Source organism: Echiichthys vipera (genome assembly GCF_963691815.1).
Source record: "Echiichthys vipera genome assembly, chromosome: 18".
NCBI classification, from domain to species: domain Eukaryota; kingdom Metazoa; phylum Chordata; class Actinopteri; order Perciformes; family Trachinidae; genus Echiichthys; species Echiichthys vipera.
This window is the reverse complement of record NC_139843.1, coordinates 16241733-16259338: the sequence shown is the minus strand read 5'-3', so window position 1 is coordinate 16259338 and position 17606 is coordinate 16241733. Positions and strand designations below refer to the sequence as shown.

The 17606-nt window shown below is 39.9% G+C and overlaps 1 protein-coding gene across 4 annotated transcripts in view; it reads left to right on the top strand.

The window, feature by feature from the left end:
* The window catches only part of baiap2l1a (BAR/IMD domain containing adaptor protein 2 like 1a), a 28764-nt gene extending 11477 nt beyond the window's left edge, over positions 1-17287 (top strand). Inside the window, exons 4-14 of one of the 4 annotated variants that reach the window (XM_083932413.1) lie at positions 1776-1837; positions 3495-3566; positions 3700-3834; positions 7449-7601; positions 7691-7834; positions 8370-8490; positions 8912-9125; positions 11837-11896; positions 11981-12131; positions 15314-15354; positions 15488-17287. In XM_083932413.1, coding sequence (XP_083788539.1) covers positions 1776-1837; positions 3495-3566; positions 3700-3834; positions 7449-7601; positions 7691-7834; positions 8370-8490; positions 8912-9125; positions 11837-11896; positions 11981-12131; positions 15314-15354; positions 15488-15560 — 1226 coding nt within the window. In that variant the 3' untranslated portion in view covers positions 15561-17287. Of the gene's footprint in view, positions 1-1775; positions 1838-3494; positions 3567-3699; positions 3835-7448; positions 7602-7690; positions 7835-8366; positions 8491-8911; positions 9126-11836; positions 11897-11980; positions 12132-15313; positions 15355-15487 lie in introns of all 4 variants that reach the window. The other 3 variants (XM_083932412.1, XM_083932411.1, XM_083932414.1) reach the window with 3 other exon arrangements.
* The last annotated feature ends 319 nt before the right edge of the window (positions 17288-17606 follow it).

Below are 17606 nucleotides of genomic sequence, written 5' to 3'. Positions count from 1 at the left end.
TGTGTGTTTAGGTAGAGCATGCTGACATGGGCTACTTTTAGACATTTTTTTTATCCTAAAAATCACAAACACCTGTGCTTTTCGTCACTTTCTTCTGAAGGTGTTGAAACTCTTGCAGGTTGTTCCACTTTTGCTCTCTTTCATCACGGTGGCACCATCACATGTCCAGATATGATACTGTTTTTACAGGTTTCACCAGAACACTGTCCTATAGTAAACCTTGAGTCTAGATTTCACCCCATTGTGACAGAGGTTTCACCATAAACTGCTTAGCCACGATTGTCCACTTCTGTTTACAGTATTGACCCTCTCCCATTGTCTCATGTCATATGCTGCTCTATCTATGCTGTAGCCTGTCTGTGAATGGAGACTGTTCTCTATCTGACTGCACAATACCAGAACATTTCATATAGATTACTTATTGACAGCTGTTCAAATATTGAAAGGAGATAAGTCATCTGTAAAATATGGGCTGTAAAGATGTTTGCCAGGCTTGATGAAACCCAAGTCAGGAAATTGGGGAAATATTCATTGTTATTGTTTATTGTTGATGGTTAAGTTATCATAAATGAGCTCCTGAATCTGAATTTTGTTGTACACTGCTTCTGGATGTTTCTGATTGCCAAATGCTCTCTGTAGGGCTTTGACTCCGAACTTTGATTTTCGAATATAATTCAAATATTTAAAGAATTAATGATATTTGAACTAATATTAGGCAACCCTTAATATTCAAACCTGTTATGGACATTAATTTTTGTAAATGTCTTTGCTTGTAAACATTGTTTTCAATTCAGATTCCGAGGCTTTTTCACGCCTGGTGAATTTGTGAATCTCGAGCTCATTAGCAAGGTTATTATTGGGCTCCTGTAGGTGACAATAGCGTCAGTCGGTACTCAGCATTGAAAAGCTGATGCTAATTATCTGGGCAACATTCTCTAACAGCACTCAAGTTGTGAATTTGTTGTAATGTAACAACAGGAGATGATTTACTCTGTGCTCAAAGTGACGCTCGGAGCTCCGAGTGGTTGTAACAGAATCACGTGAATAATTCCAGGATAACTCTGCTTTTTTTCATTGGTTGTTGTGTTAAATCTTACCCAGACACAATAGTGCTATTTTCTGATTGGCTATTGTGTAACCCCCTTTAAAGACTGAATGAGTGACTGTCATGCGCAATGCGTGAACCTTGAGAGGTCTGGACTTTTAATAAAAAAACAGTCGGACAGTGTGTTTTTCTTCTGAAAACATCATTGCCAATTGACACTAAATATATTTGAATATTAATATTGATATTAAACAACTGAATTTCAAATATGACTTTTGGGCAAGAGTCACAGCCCTAGCTCTCTGTCACCTACCTTCCTTAAAGGAATACTTTATTTAGAGAAACGTGCTTATTCACTTTCTCACATGGAGTTGGATGAGAAGATTGAAACCAATCTCATGTCTGTACGGTAAATATGAAGCTACCACCAGCAGCCAGTGAGCTTAGCTTAGCACAAAGACTGGCAACAGGGGTGAAAAAGCTAGAATGACTCTGTCTCAAGGTAACAAAACCACATTCCACCAACTCTAAAGCTCACAAATTAACACATCCTATCTTTTATTGTTCAATAAGTTAAAAAGATTTGGCAGCACTCTTCTTTTCTAACTCTCGGCAAAGAAAGCAAATAAAAGTATTTCCCAAAACCTCCTCTTTACCCTGGACTGAATGTATTTCACTTTCTTTGTAGTGATCTCTGAAATACTAAAGGTTGTTCCTGATGTCTTTCTAGGTGTGGTTCTAATGGAGATCTCAGAGGCCCACAGGAAGGTCTACAATGAACTGGATGAGAATGTGAGTAGTGCTAAAATATGACTGACGGTAGAGTATATTTTTCTTTTTGTCAACTAATCCCATAAAAGAACAAATGCAACTATGAATTGTTATCAATAAACTATTAAAAACACATGGATGAGCTTTTCCGTTGCAGCATTGTACCAGGTGACATGTTCCTTCAATGAGATGGTGTCGCAAACAGATGCACAATTGACTAATGTTTGAGTGGTATTTTGTTAAAAAAAAAAAAAAAAAAAACTACAGTGCCCAGCTGTTAGGAAAGTGTATTGAAAATAAGATAGATCAAATAAATGAAAATATCTATTTGTGAGTTGCTTATAAGATTTACGTCTTTACTAGGAATAAATGGTCTCTGGGCTTAAAGCCTTAGCACACCAAGTTCATGTTTTTGTCCGAAATTATTGCACTTTTAAAAATAAATATGACCTCAGATTGTGTCACTCACATTTACAAACCAACTTCAAAACCTTCGTACGTCATTAAACTTTTTGGAACATGTTCATATTTCTTTGTTTGATGACTCATACATGTAAAACGTCATCATCCAAATAGGCAACTGACGAGCTAAACTTCATCTCCCAAAGCACTTGACGACAAACACAGAGACGTGGAATTTAGAGATTATGTCAGGTGTTTGCAGAACAGCTTGGAATCGTAGATGGTACCGCTTTGTGCTACTGGGTTAGCTCGCTGAACGAGAGTCTGTCGCTGAGCAGGGGCTAGCGGAGCAGTGTTCATGAATGAGTCATTCCTCGCCGTTTTTGGGGGGCATAGAATATTAAAATGTATCAGACTCAATGCACAAGGTTTGTTGAAAAGATTGTGGGTTTCGGTCTTTTCAAGGGATTTGTTGAAAATACAAAAAAACGTAGATTATGGCCGACTGGGACACATTTTGTTCTCACAGCTCTACAGGTTGTTCCCTTCGTCTTTGTTCCATCCTGTCTGTTCCTGAATCAGAAGATTGAAAGCAACACAATGGATCTGAAGACTGAAAAGAGACTTTCGTGTGTTATAATTATGTCATTAAAACAATTTTGTACAATGACAAGTCACCTGCTGAACCTTCACTGATTGCCGACACTCGTCTTATCTTCACATAATCGACAGAGATCTGTTTGCTACACTGTCCTTTCACAACACATTACCTCTACGACCCTTTGAGCTCATTCTTCTCATTTTAGAGAGTTTAAAGTTGTAACAAAAGGTGAAAGAAAGTTTGACGAGAGCAGAAAAACCACAGAATCATTCCTGACCCTGCTGCCTCTGGGCGAAATGCTTCAGATACCTACGTGTGACAAGAAGTAAATTGAAGTGTCGCCAGTTTGACTACGGCAAAATAATTTTGGAAATAAACACAGTCTCTTAAAAAAAAGGAAATAACATACTGTGTGAATGAAGTACACTCTTTCATTTCTGCTCGTGACTACCCTGGACTGATTGTAATGTATCTACGAGAGGGGAAAGTTGTTAATCTTTAACCATAACAAGCTGATAAGACACCCCTGGTAGAATCTCACCCTCTCAGAAACCCATTATCATGCATTCCACCAGGTCCCTCCTGTTATAAAAACGTCGCCATTGAGCCAAGTGACTGAACAGTACATTACGTTTAGAACAGCATGTTTATGCGGCATGTTTTGTCTCTCTGCAGTTCAAGAAGTTCCACAGGGATATTATTATCGAGCTGGAGAAGAAGACAGAGATGGATGTTAAATACATGAATGTAAGTGTAATCATAAAATCCCTCTTGCCATCCCTTATAAGAGTTATATTACAAATATATTTCATGGGCTTAGATTTTCCAATTAGACTCCTGTCACATGTCTCATGCCTCTTTTGTCAAACATCTCCTGCAGGCCACCTTCAAGCGATATCAGTCTGAGCACAAGCTGAAGCAGGATTCCCTGGAGCGCTCTCAGACAGACCTGAAGAAGCTCAGGAGGAAAAGTCAAGGAAAGCACTCATCCAAGTATGAGATCAAAGAGAATGAGGTGAGACTGAGACCAAAGCGACCCCAACCTTTTTTCCCTTTAAAACATAGCATGTCTGATTTTTTGTGTGGCTTTCCAAGCACGCGGTTGTTGCACGCTTACGCTCGGATGCCCGTGAAATGAATATGACAAGTGTACAATTTATGTGGTGGGGTGGAAAGATGTGAAAGATAGTTGTCATGATAACACATACCAGTGCAAATGAGAAAGAAGGAGGAGGTTTGATATTCAAGGTTTTGCGTTCCAGTTGTACTTTAATATTAAGTAAGGCATCATTGATCAGATTAAATACACAAACACTAAAAAATAACTTTTTAGACAGGACAAGGGAGTAAAACCCTCAAAGGTGCCACCACGCCTGTAGCTCTTTGCAAATTCTCTGTTTTTACACGCTGCAGAATGAGTCCATTATACCTCGGCACACTGTGTTCAGATACAGACTGAAGATTGTGTTGTTATTGAAGGCGTACACACCCAAATTTGCATGTACGCCTGAATGCTCACATGTATGCAAGCACACACAGTTCCAGGATCCAGGTTGTATTAGATGCAGTAAGTGGAATTCATCTTTACCAAATAGAAACCAGAAATTGCACTTTGTCATAAAATGTCAGACGTTACAGATCAACTTGTATTTTCAGCATGACTAGATAATTATATTATGCATGTTTTGCATGCCAAAATACAGCTGGTAGCGCTGCAACACAAAGGAAAATCCAGTTTACCTAAATTCTCCATGCTAATTAGCAAATGCTAGCATGCTAATCGCCTTATTTTGGAAAAAAATACATAAAAAACACGATTTTGTGAGTCAAGAATGTCGCAGTTTGTTGAAAAACATTTGCAGTTTAAGGCTGTGAAGTTAGAAAGTGATTAGAAAAACTACTTACCCCAAAGTCGCATGTCTGTGTGCTTCGTAAAACTAGACTAGTGGCAGGTCCTGAGTGTTTTGATTCCGGGGAGAGGAGTTAATGTGAACCAAGCCCCCAACACAGCGACTTCCTGGTTGATCCAACGAGAAAGTGCTAAAAATTGAACTTCTCAGAGTGTCCACTAGGGGCAGGTTTCATACTAGAGCAGTTTCTCATTGCCCCCCATGTTAAACAGGCCGTTTTCACAGCATAATTAAACCTGTTTAAGGCCCTGTACGAAAAAAACCTTCTAGTCTGTACGTTTAGGTCATATCTCCATGACAACACTGTGGGGGGTGAATTGTTTTGTACCAATCAAATTTTTATTTTATTGGAGGTTAAAGTTTATAAATAATTAGGGCCGCGGCCTCTTGAGTGACAGCTAGCATCTGGCCATCACTTCTCCTCGGAGGTATACGTCAGCCAGATGGACACATACATGCCCTTATTGGGTAAGAGGAAATTCAAGATGAGAGAACGGACCTCGGCGGGTATGCTACGTCCATTTTTTATACAGTCTATGATGTGAACACAGGTTGTTACAGATTCTTTCGCCCCATAGTAGCTTAACGTTGAATTAAACGGACAAATCAGGAGACGATTACGTTTGTTTGAGACAAGCTTGTGTCTCAGCAACAAACTCTCACGAGATCTGGCAACACAGCTTAGCTAACCCCAACTGGAATGTCAGCAAAAGATAATATAAATACATTATGTAAATATATACAGAAAATAAATAATAAATAAATACAGAAATGCACAAGATAAATTTAAATGTCCATAAATACAAAACATACAGTACAATATTACTATCAAAATTTGGAAATATTCTCCAGGAAATAACAGCCTTTCATTTGAACCCATCGATAGGTAAAAGTGTACCTTTTTTCTATGTTCTATACTGTAAACAGAGAATAGCAGTGTGGTCCTATAAAACATTTGCATTTCAGGAAGGAAACAAGGTAAATCAAGGGTTCCTGCCAAGTGAACGAGTGTGTACACACACACATAACCTTGAAAATTTACTAGTCAGTATTGACATCATCTTGCTTGAGCAGGTTGTTCAAGTGCTATGCAGTGACCCAGAGTATACGGGATGAACGCTGTGTACGCTTCCAAATGAGTGTTGCACATTTTCGGCTGTTTACGTCCTGCTGTCCACTACGGACTAGCAGTCTTAACACCTCAGACAGCAATTTGCTTTGTAAATCAATGCAGTGAGACGCCATAAAGACAGCAAAGCCTGAGCGATGACTCCTGTCTGTCTCTTTTTTTAAATTTATCGACTGTTTTCATGTCCTCACCTCGATGATGGACGGTGTGTAAGCCCTGTTTGCCTCGAGAAAACAGTTCTGCTGCTGACATCAGAATCTGTCTCCTGTTTGTCCTTGCACTTGGATGGCACCTTTAAAAACATATTTCATCATATTTGAGGCCCCTCCTCTCTCAGAAGTGGATTTTCTCATTATCTGATGAAAGATAACACCGGTGGACTATAAAGGAGGTGTGGCTGACTGACCCAGCTTTCTCATAATCATGTGTAGCACGACCAGCGATGAGTCCCGTCTTTCTGCTCTCCCACCTCTCGCTGAGAGTCTGGGCGACTGTTTGCTGTGAAAATTGGAAATGAAGAGACTGGGTTCAGTGTCTGACAGGCTATCGTAGAGATAGAGAAATACACTAGACCGAAGTGGAGGGGTCTTCGACAGAGCCCTTAGAGACAGGCTGATTTACCGTCACCATGACAACCTGGGAAAATGGGAGAGATACCGTGAGGGTAGTGGGTGTAGAATAAAGGGATGGAGGAGTGGGTTGAGAAGTCATTTAAAAGAGTGTTATATGTCTCATGCGAGGTCCAATTGTGCATAAGCCCTCTGTTACAGGCAGGATACTTCTCTGCGGGGAATGTTTATTTTTCAGCACACTGATTTTATCGTGTGCGCTGTGATCGAGCCACAAGCAGCAGGAGATCCCAATAAACTTGTCGCTAAGAGCAAAAACGCTGATTAAAACACTCACGAGTGCCTCGATTCGTGAATCTGACCCTAGCACACATACATTAAGTTGCAGCCACCGAGTTAGCGTTTACTCAGGAGCCACTTTCCCACTCAGGTCTATAGCAGCACGTTCACAATCCTCATGGATATGCCCTTTCGATTCACACTGTGACACAGACTGCTGCACAGCTGGAGGTGCTGGCCACTGCAAGATGAGAAAACAAAATTTTAGTAAAAAAATGTAAAGTCTTAAACAAATGAAGAAGATGGCAATAAATGAACATCGAAAAATAGGCAAGATTTAAATTGAATGGAAATTAAGTGAAAACAAAAGAAATAAATACATTTCTTTATTTATATTATTATTTATTTTTGTCAAAAAATGTTTTCATTAATTTATATTATTTTCCTGTAATAAATATTTATTATATTTGTATCTATTCTTTCCTCTTTTTTTTAATCTGGATTATTTATTATTTTATTGGTATTGTATTTTTTTCACCGTTCTAACTTCTAATCAGCCTGATGAAGTGCTTGCTCTCACTTTAAATGTTTAGTTCCTTGTTTTTGTGGTCAGTTGTGGAAAATTGTCTCCATACAATATGATGAAATGCAATCTCTCACTCATTTTATTGCTCATTTGAATCCTGACTAGTTGTAAAACCTAGTTGTTGACCTCCTTGCTGTCCTATGCCCTTATCTGCAGTATGTGGAGACCATCTCGTCACGCCAGGTGGACATGCAGAAGTTCATCGTCGACGGCTGCAAAGAGGCCTTACTGGAAGAAAACAGGCGCTTCTGTTTCCTGGCGGACAAACACTGCATGTTTTCCTATCAAATTATCAGCTTCCATGAGAAAGTAAGCGTGGACGGAGAGGTGATCCTGCATAGTCAGACCCCTCCCTTATGGTCTGTTGAACACCTTTTTCCCTTCTCTGGTGTTTCCAGGCCAAAGAGATGCTGTCCATGAAGCTCCCCAGCTGGCAGGAAAAGTGCAGTGACATCACCAAGGTGCCGGACACGGTTACGACCATGATAGAGCAGCTGTCGAACACGCCGAAACAATCGCCGCTGGTTGAACACCGCAACATGGTGAGTGTGAGGTCGTGTATGTCACTGCATCATAATGTTGTCTGTGAGATGAGGCTACATTTCAGATTATATCATTAGCTTTATTAACTTGTCTTTGATCATGTGTTGCTTTTCATCTCTAAGTCTGATCCTACTGTGAGATGCTTCAGATAAAAGCTGTGGATAAAAGCATTGCAGATAGCACATAAGTAGAACAAATCATGTAGAAAGGACTGGCCCTGGAGTGTTTCATGTCTTGTTGCTAGCATTTTTATCTTGCAAAGGATATTTGTTTTATCAGATTGTGTGTGTGTGTAATGTGGCTGGTTATCATTAATCTGGCTGTCAGCTACGGGAAACCCTCAATGTGCTGCTGTTGTTCTTGTAACGTCCACTGTGGCTATTTATTACTGCGTAGGACGGAGACATTAAGTTTCAATTACAGTAATGACGGTTCATGGCCTTGATAAGGACTTTCCCCTGGTTGTTCGTTTCATTATTACTCTCTCATATTCACATCACATATTGCATGCGCTTGTCACAATCTCCTCAGAAGAACGTGGAGTCAGTGGGGCCTCCTCCAGCGCCGCCGCTGAAGGCACAGATCAGTCCGCTGGCAAACATGTTTAACCAAGAGCCCAGGTTTCCGCTCACCCCCCCTGCAGACCACAACTCAGGTAAGGGTAGCTGCTCTGAAACAAAGACTTCCACAAAATGACTCTGACATCTCCCAGTCCTGTCGTTAATCAGATGCATCACAAAGTCCTATTTCTTCAAAACGGAACAAAAAGCATGGATATCATTAATTATAGAACGCTTTTAAGGTGTAATTGGTTTCCTGCTTTAAAGTTTTTATCAAAGGGGGGGGGGGGGGGGGGGTATTGTGTGTGATATTGTGTTGCATATGATAATAGTTTTAAAGTAAACTTATTTGCTGTCTGGTGAAGAGTTAGATGAGAATATCAATGCAACTCTCATATCTATAAAAAGTAAATATGTAGCTACGAGCCTGTTAGCTTAGCACAAAGACTAGGAAGGGGAAGCAGCTGGTCTAGTTTTTGATTTTAAGTTTTGACTGATTCACCACGTCTCCTCCAGACCAGGGCAGTCTCGGAGAATTCAGTCTGTCCCGGTCGACGTCCCAATCATCCGGTCTCAATGTGGGCAGGAAGCCCCGAGTTAGGACCATATTTCCCCACACGGCGGGCAACAACCACACACTCCTCAGCTTCGACGAAGGCGACATCATCGCCCTGCTCATCCAAGAAGAGAAGGACGGGTGGCTGTACGGAGAGCTGGAGAAAACACAGCAGTATGTTTGTAATTAGTTTCTTATTCAGGGACGTGTTGACAGCTTCAGTTTCTGGAAACATGCATGATTTTTTTTGTATTTTTGTGATTGTTCTTTGCCTCAGGGTGAGTCATAGATTACCCATCCCATAAGTCTCATCATTCTATATTTGTATTGCCGACTAATCCCATGAAAACTACTCAACTCCTCACAAGCGTTGCCTGTGGCCAAAAGTCTGATGAAGGTTGTCCCTCTGTGCCAGAGATCACCGTTGTTGACCAATATGTTGCTTCATTACCATGAACACACCCACTGCAGTTTATTTTGAGTCAGTCCCACATGCACACTACTCCTTAATGCACCACATGCGTATTAATCTGCCAGTGAAAATAGTCCCGTTCCTGTTTGAGTAATGTTTAAGACAGTGCTCAGCTGTTTAAGGAAATTGTGTAGCCTTTTAAATAGAGTAAACGACATATTTGTGAGCTGTTTTTAAAAGTCTTGGGTACTAAATAGCATGAACAAGCCAGGGAAATCTGAAAGTACTGTCACACAGATCGTTGTGACGGTATTATCCTCTGAGCTGGATAGAACATGAATACAAACTTGGAATAGGAATTTTTATTGTGAAATCGTTCCCAATCTAAATACAACCGTTGGCACACCCACGAGAGGAAATGTACTTTCATTCCAACAAATATGCAGCAGTACATGTCTCACATAACTCATAAGTTAAGCAGTACTCGTTTCTCACTTTGTGTTTGTTAATATAATGTTGTGCTTATACACCATGCTTGGAAACACAGAATATGTCAGCTATGTTTGACATGACAGTCGAACAGCCCTCTCTCTCTCTCTCTCTCTCTCTCTCTCTCTCTCTCTCTCTCTCTCTCTCTCTCTCTCTCTCTCTCTCTCTCTCTCTCTCTCTCTCTCTCTCTCCTCTCTCTCTCTCTCTCTCTCGTCCCTCTCTCTCTCTTTCTCTCTCTTTCTCTTCTCTCTCTCTCTCTCTCTCTCAATTCAATTCAATGAATGTGTGTTTGTGTATGTATATATTAACACAATGAATAATAATATGACAATTACACTACAATACATTGATAAAATTGGTACATTCAAAATAATAATTAATTCAATTCAAGGAACATTTTCAAGAAATAATTCAGTCTCTCTGTCTCTCTGTCTCTCTGTCTCTCTGTCTCTCTCTCTCTCTCGCTCAGTCTTGCCCCGCCCAACCAGACAACACACACACATGCAAAACCCGGTGCACAAAACAAGAGGCATCTTTTGTATTTCTGTCCAAAATGAATTATTTATTTACTTATTTTTTTCTTTACACTGGCCCATGATGACGAGTGAATGAAATGAACATGTCAACTAAAAAAAAACTAAAATCAAATAAGACTCTATGTCACCTCCAGAAGGCACAAAGGGAAACATTTGTGTCTCGTTTATTCAAATCATCCGCTTGGAAAAATGTTAATGTGCAACATGTAATGTTTGCATGTGTAGCTACAGCAGAAAAAAAATGCATAAAGTAATCTCTGATTTGCCTGTGTAATTACAGTCATCTTCAACTCCACACTAGATCAATTAGGACTCATAATGCAGGCAAATTATTACGTGATGCTCACCAGAGCTTGTACCGACCATGTGTGTGTGTGTGTGTGTGTGTGTGTGTGTGTGCGTGTGTGTGTGTGTGTGTGTGTGTGTGTGTGCGTGTGTGTGTGTGTGTGTGTGTGTGTGTGTGTGTGTGTGTGTGTGTGTGTGTGTGTGTGTGTATGCGCGCGTGTGCGTGTGTGTGTGTGTGTGTGTGTGTGTGTGTGTGTGTGGTTAAGTGCCTTTTTGAATTGAAGTGGTTTTAGCAGTGGTTTGTCAAGATGAAGACATGTTGGGAGATAAATCACATTACATTCTGTTTCTTAGCAACAAATCCAGTGCACTGGTCTGATAAGCCAGAGACGTGACTTGGAGAGAACTTCTGAGTCTCAGTGAAAAAAATCAGACTGTCAGTACATCTAATTCAAGTGCGTTGTCTGTAGCAACGAACTATTTTAACTCAGAAAAACAGATGTCCTTGCAGTCTCTAGTAGACACGGCTAAAGTTACTGTCACTTTACCTGCTCTGGCTCTTTAATGATTCGTTTTTATGTAACTAAGAATTTTTCACGTCCTGCAACTGATCATATTTGAAAAGTGACCAATAACCTCTTGGTGGAATTGATTTATATTATCATGCGGCTAAAAATACTTGTGCACACCATCTGATATTCTTAAAGAGATTAATTATTTGAGTAACCTAAATGTAAAAATGACCTACCTGGGTGGATTCTACTGTTATTATTGTCCAGGACAAAGATGATCAATTTGTATTGGCCTAGATTTCACTGAAGAAGTCTGTTTAAATAGAATCAGAAACATTATGGCTTTTTTTGTTGGTTAATTTTCTTTTTGTACATATATCAAATGTTTGGTTTATATTGTCTTTAAGGAATAGTTTAAAATCTTAGAAAATACACTTATTCACTTTCTTACCAAGAATCGGCAAGATTGATACTTCTTCCACACCTGGAACTCTTTAAAAGTTGCCGTTATTATGTCATATGGACTTTAGGAAGATAACAACAACTAATGGGAAACCACATGATCAATGAAAGATAAAGATTTATTATGGCTGTTTATATAAAATTGTTTTATGATGTTTCTGATATTATGTTGTTTGTCTTCCTTATTAGGCGGGGCTGGTTTCCCTCATCTTACTGCAGACCTTACACTGAGCCAGTGATATCAAATAGGTAGGCATGCATTACAACATGCTGAGAGGTGAATGTTTTACGGCGGATGTTTTATAGCTGAACCATTCACGTCATATGTGTCAGCAGCAATCTTGGCACTCCGGTGCGTAGTCTGAGTGTGGCCAGTCTGCCAGAGCAGGATGAGGAGGAGCCTGTGCTGCTGCCGCCACCAGACTACAGCGACGACGCCCCCTCTAGCCCAGCGGTCTCCTCTATACCCTCGCCGCAGAACACGGTCAGTAACAGTTTGACTAAGCATGCACCAACCACATATCTTCTGTTGTATTTATTCAATCGTTCCTTTTTTTTTTTGGTATGTGGATGAGATTAACTTGACATTATTTATTCATTTGATTCATCATCTGTTACTCTTTGAAATGAGAATTCTAGTTATTTTTTAATAATGTGGTACTTAAGATGAAGTTAAAAAACTCTCCGGTGGCACAGTGGTTAGAGCAGTCGTCCCATGTAAAGAGGCTGAAGGTCCTCGAGGCAGCGGCCCTTTGGAGCATGTCTCCCTCTCTCTCACCCCATTTCCTATCTCAACAATGACTCAATATACTACAAGCCGGAAAAAACAGAAGCACCACCAAATGTAGCACCAAGCAACACAATTAGCCATTAGCTAGTAAACCTGTTGTGCATTACGTAGCTAGTTAGCCAGACTAAAGTTGGTAGAAACCGAAAAAGAGCTAAAAGGAGAGTGAATATTGGATTCACACTCAGCAGGTTGGCAGAATATTACTCCAAATAAATGCTAATGTGGCTTTGGCGATGATGGATATGTAAATAGACAAATTTGTTCGGGTTAGCTCTGGTTGCGTGGCTAACATTAGAGGACTGTGGTTGTGCTAGATGGGTTTTGTCTAGATTGTAACTCTAGATTTGCGGAATCTCTCGCGAGCCTTGCTGTCAAATAACCTTACCTTAACCGTTTGAGGTAAAAACCTAACCTCGACCATCTTGCGAGAGTTTTGCAAATTTTGGGTTACCATCTAGGCATGATCGTGCTACGGCTGACATGTTTGAATGTCTATGAAGTGGGCCACACAGTCGTATGCTCAAGAAAAGTTCTTGTGTTTTTCCTGGCCCAGAATCTTTATTGACCTAAACCTAATTCATCAGACCCGACTATAATCTGACTAATCGTGTCTTATCAACATCTCCTTGCTGCTTAGTCATCGCCTCCACGCCCATAAGAAAGAGAACAGCCACAAACACACCTCAATTCCTCTAACCAGTTTGACTAAATATACTCTTTTTATCTAGACGACTATTTCACAAAAGGATGTTTGAGCCCTAAACATGTTACATATCCCTCATTACTGTATGAAACAGACCAACGAGTTGTTGTATCAAATTTCTTTGAAGACATCTGAACAATGCTCCCAGCCAGGTTTTGCTAGGTTTTTTCAGGAATTTAGAGATTAGAGGAGAAGGAGAGGGTTACATAAAGGATAAGACGTACAGACACTATTTCATTTTGTGCCTACACTGTGTCAGCTGACTGAGAATGAACTAGTAGCTGCCCAGGCAGCAGGCAAGCCCGGGCACACTTCTTTCTCCCTCATCATCACCTTCCTCTGTGCTCTGTCTGCACTCGGTGTCCTTTGTATCTGCTGCCTCAGGGGTTTACCGTGAAATAAACCACAGTGAGCCATGTTCCTTTCAAACGACAGTAATCCCAGTGCTTTCATTTGTTTTCCTTTTCTCAACTCATCGTCATATTCTTATAATTCATCAATTAAAAAAAGAAAACGTACTAATGCCTGATTCAAACAGTTTTTTCCCTAACTTGACTTTTGTCTTTAAGTTTATTATTGTGACTGTGGGGCAAAGGTGGACCCTTTGACCACTGCTGTGATGGTGTTTGTTTGGTGTCAAGCCTCTCAGGCAGCGATCAAATCCTTTCTCCTTAACCTTAAAATGTTTTTGTATCCTGCTGGACACGGATGTTAAACAGGCTGTAGAGGAGACCCTCAATTGAAAAGTCTCCGTTTCAGTGAGTGGCTCAGGTGCTCACTTTTTGTTATGCTAGTTTGTCATGAAAACATCACTGATAAGAGAGCAGTGTTGGGCAGAATTTGGTAACCAGTAAGGCATGACATTAATGAGATTACTTTCACCAGTAGCAAGTGGTGTGACTTATTATAAATTAGCCACCCCCTTCTGATTTGAAATCCAACAATCCAATCACATCCCTGGATTTATTAGAGTTAAAGCTGAGTGTGCTTTTCATCTTGCCTGAAACTTTTATAGTTTAAAGCCTCAGGTGTGCTAATCAGTGATTCCCCTGAAATTCAGAGGTGCATATGCAAAGTCTGAATTTCAAGAAAGGACCTCAATGAGCAATTTTGTGGGGTGTTGTTACAGAAAAGTAATAAAATATAAGTAATGTAACGACTGACTCTTGTCAGGGAGTAGTAAAGTCAAAATATTACTTTTAAAAAGAGTAACAATAAATGAATATTAAACTACTTTTTTGAGAAACGAGCCCAACACAGTCCACCACAGTTTTTACTCTTGAATTACATTTACATATTTCTGGCAGTTTCGAGGAAATTAACAAGGATTCTGTGAACTGTTTTGACACAAGAAATCGACAAAAATCTCAAGTTGAAATGTTGTTACTCTTATAATTCCTAAATTAGGTCATTTAAGAGTTTGTTTAGGGCAGTACACAAGCTTGAAAAAAATCTTCTTCAGGGAACATACTGTAAGTCTCCACAGTCTGCATGTTCTGTGACATCTAGATGTTGTCTGCTCTCTAATGGAAGAGCAGGGTAATGCATCCTTTTCCGTAATAAGTCATGAATGCAACGACGGCCATTACTATAAGTTTGATAACAGAGGTAAACGATAAAGATCCGTAAAATAGAACGAGTTAAAGTTACTTCATTAAGTCAGCCTCTTTACCCAGCCTGGCTACATTCTCTAAACTACTACTGGCAATAAATCCTCTGACATATTTATTAACTGTTTTAGCTCCTCTATAACTTAAAGGATCTCGTACGCAAATGTGTGCTGTAGCAGCCCCCAAGGCACATAGCGCAGTTATTTATGTTCCTCAACTTTATCGTCTGCATGCTCACTTGGTTCTATGGAGGCGATAAGTTTATCTCCGTCCTCAGGTGAGAGAAACAGCAGTGTGTCTCTCCCCGGTGTTTCTAGATCGTCCAGATTCCAGAGTTGGTGAGGCCTGAGGTTAAAAGTATGTGTCAAAGCTCCACTGCACTGATTGGGGGGGCAACCGTTGATGAGAAATCTTAACAAACCAGTCTGACAACAGTGACTTTCTTCACAGCTGGAGGGAGGGTGTGGATTTGTGGTGACTGTGGTGCTGTGTTAAATGTTGTGTGTTACTTCTCTTTGTCTTCTGGATCTTGAAGGGTCTTTTCTTTTGTTTTTTGACAACAGGTTTCTTTAGTCAATGGGATTGCAAAGGCTCCCTTTCTTGGGTGAGTGACCTAACACAACTAACAACTCACAGATTTTCACAGATGTGTTAGTAATCCAACTTTGGTTGATGACCAGATAATGATGAATTTAAAGACGTTTCATATCAACATTATTCCCGTTTTCGACCTGCAGAGGGGGGAATCCATTTGCAACGGTCAGGCTGAGACCAACGGTTACGAATGACAGATCAGCGCCAAACGTGTAAAGCAGAGGAGGAGGATTTTCACCGCTGTCATGCCTTCAGGGGACTCATGCGACATGGGACCCCTGCAACACACTGAATATCACCCCCAACCTGACATCTCACCAGCCTGCATGCTAGTCTCTCTCAGTACCAGTCTGCTATATTAAAGGGATCCATGTTTCTTGGCACAAGTGTGTTTGACTGTGCCAGTGTGTTTCACATTAGCCACAACAGGGAAACATAAGCGACACATGGAGAAGCGGGAATTCTGAAAAGTTGCAAAGAAAATATTGCATAATGAAAATTCACCCCAAAATGAGAATTTAGATTATCTAATCAGCAATTTGCTGAAATTTGTAAATTAAATTGATACATTGTTCCCGGTGGCTACTTCACAATAAAAGCCACCCTTAGTTTCTGCAGTTGAACGCGTTTAATGTGAGGCGGTGGCAGTTTGCAGTTGCTGTAACTTAATACAGCTCTGATAGACAGTAAACAGCGAGGCTGATTGATATCTATGAGATAACACTGCACTGTATTACATGCATGCATTGTTTCCTGTGGACCCCTCGTGCATAGGCAGGTAATCGAGATCCAGCACCGAAATGGCGGACTCTGCCACTACTGATAAAATCTACTATGACATATAGAGAGATTATTACTGGATGTAAATACATTAAATGCAGAAACAATGCAGATCATAAATAGTAGTAAAATGTGATGTGATTTCATGAAAATGATAAGTATTATAACTTTAAATTTCAGAAAAGAATTAAAACTTGCAAACACTTTCGTCTTAGCCTTCTCCCAAAGAAAGGAACTTGGAAATGGAAGTGTAAAAACCAGTTTGTGCACCCCACCAATTGAGTTTCTACTGACACGACATGACTAACAAGGAGATAAAACCTGAATCTTCATTTTGGGGTGAACTGTCCCTTTAAGATGGCAAAGAGATGCTTAGGCAGTGTCATAAGGTCTTTTCAGGCTTGTTTGTGCTGCAGTCAGTGCAGTGTTTTAATACAGAATGAAGAGATCCAAATGTAAATGATAGTGACCAGATGCTGAGGGAGAAGATCAGCACCCAGGCTGTCTACCTGACTTGCCAAAAATAAATATATTATTTCTGTTTTATTATCACTATTATTGTCTTTCTTTTCTCAAGAGGCATTACCATAGACATCCAAAGGTTGTGAGAATGAAGGGAGAGTGACGTGTTGGGAAAAGGGTTTGTCATTTGAGTGAAGGCAAAACAGTATGTCCCAGTTTAAAATAAGAAGGCTATTTATATACATTTAAGTTTGTATGAGATATTTAAATAAGAACATGTGTACAGAAGTCCATTCTGTGAAGGTGTCCGTTTTGAATCTGATCACCATGCTCATGATCCAAAGCTGATTTTGATTTGACTGCTGGTATGTATTTAAAATGGGCAAAAAGACCTTTTCACTCCTCATGGTTTTCACTGTTGTTACAACGCACAGTTTATACAAAAATAAAAAAATGTACATTACTGGTAAACATTTGCATTGTATGTATAAAGTGGGTCATTGTTTAAAATCTAAGTATTAACTGTTTTGTGAGGGAAATTACTTCTTTTTGCCATGTATTTGCTTTCCAGAATGTAAATGTATGACGAGGAACGGACTGATGAAACAGTTTAGTGATCCTCAGAGACCCGCTCAGGTGTGTAAGTGAAAACCTCATAGTTATTGCCACATGCTTTCTTCAGAGTACCTTGCCACTGTGTTGACCAATGTAGTCTTTTTTTTCTCAATAAAACAAGGTAAAGCAAATGTGTGTTTTCTGTGGTTTTAGAAGCATAGTTGAATAGTCTTTTATCAAACTAATACACATAATACACACATTTAATAAACAGTGTAAAGAATATTAGAGAAACAGGAAAAAAAAATACAAGGAAAAAGAGGTTTATTTTATGCGTGTGTGCTGTGACATCAAACATTACAGATTCGAAGAGAACTTGAACACTTGTGGTAAAAAAATATGAAATAAAAGAGACTGATATGGAATATAAAAGCGATAGTACTGTAAGGAAGCAGTGTCTACATC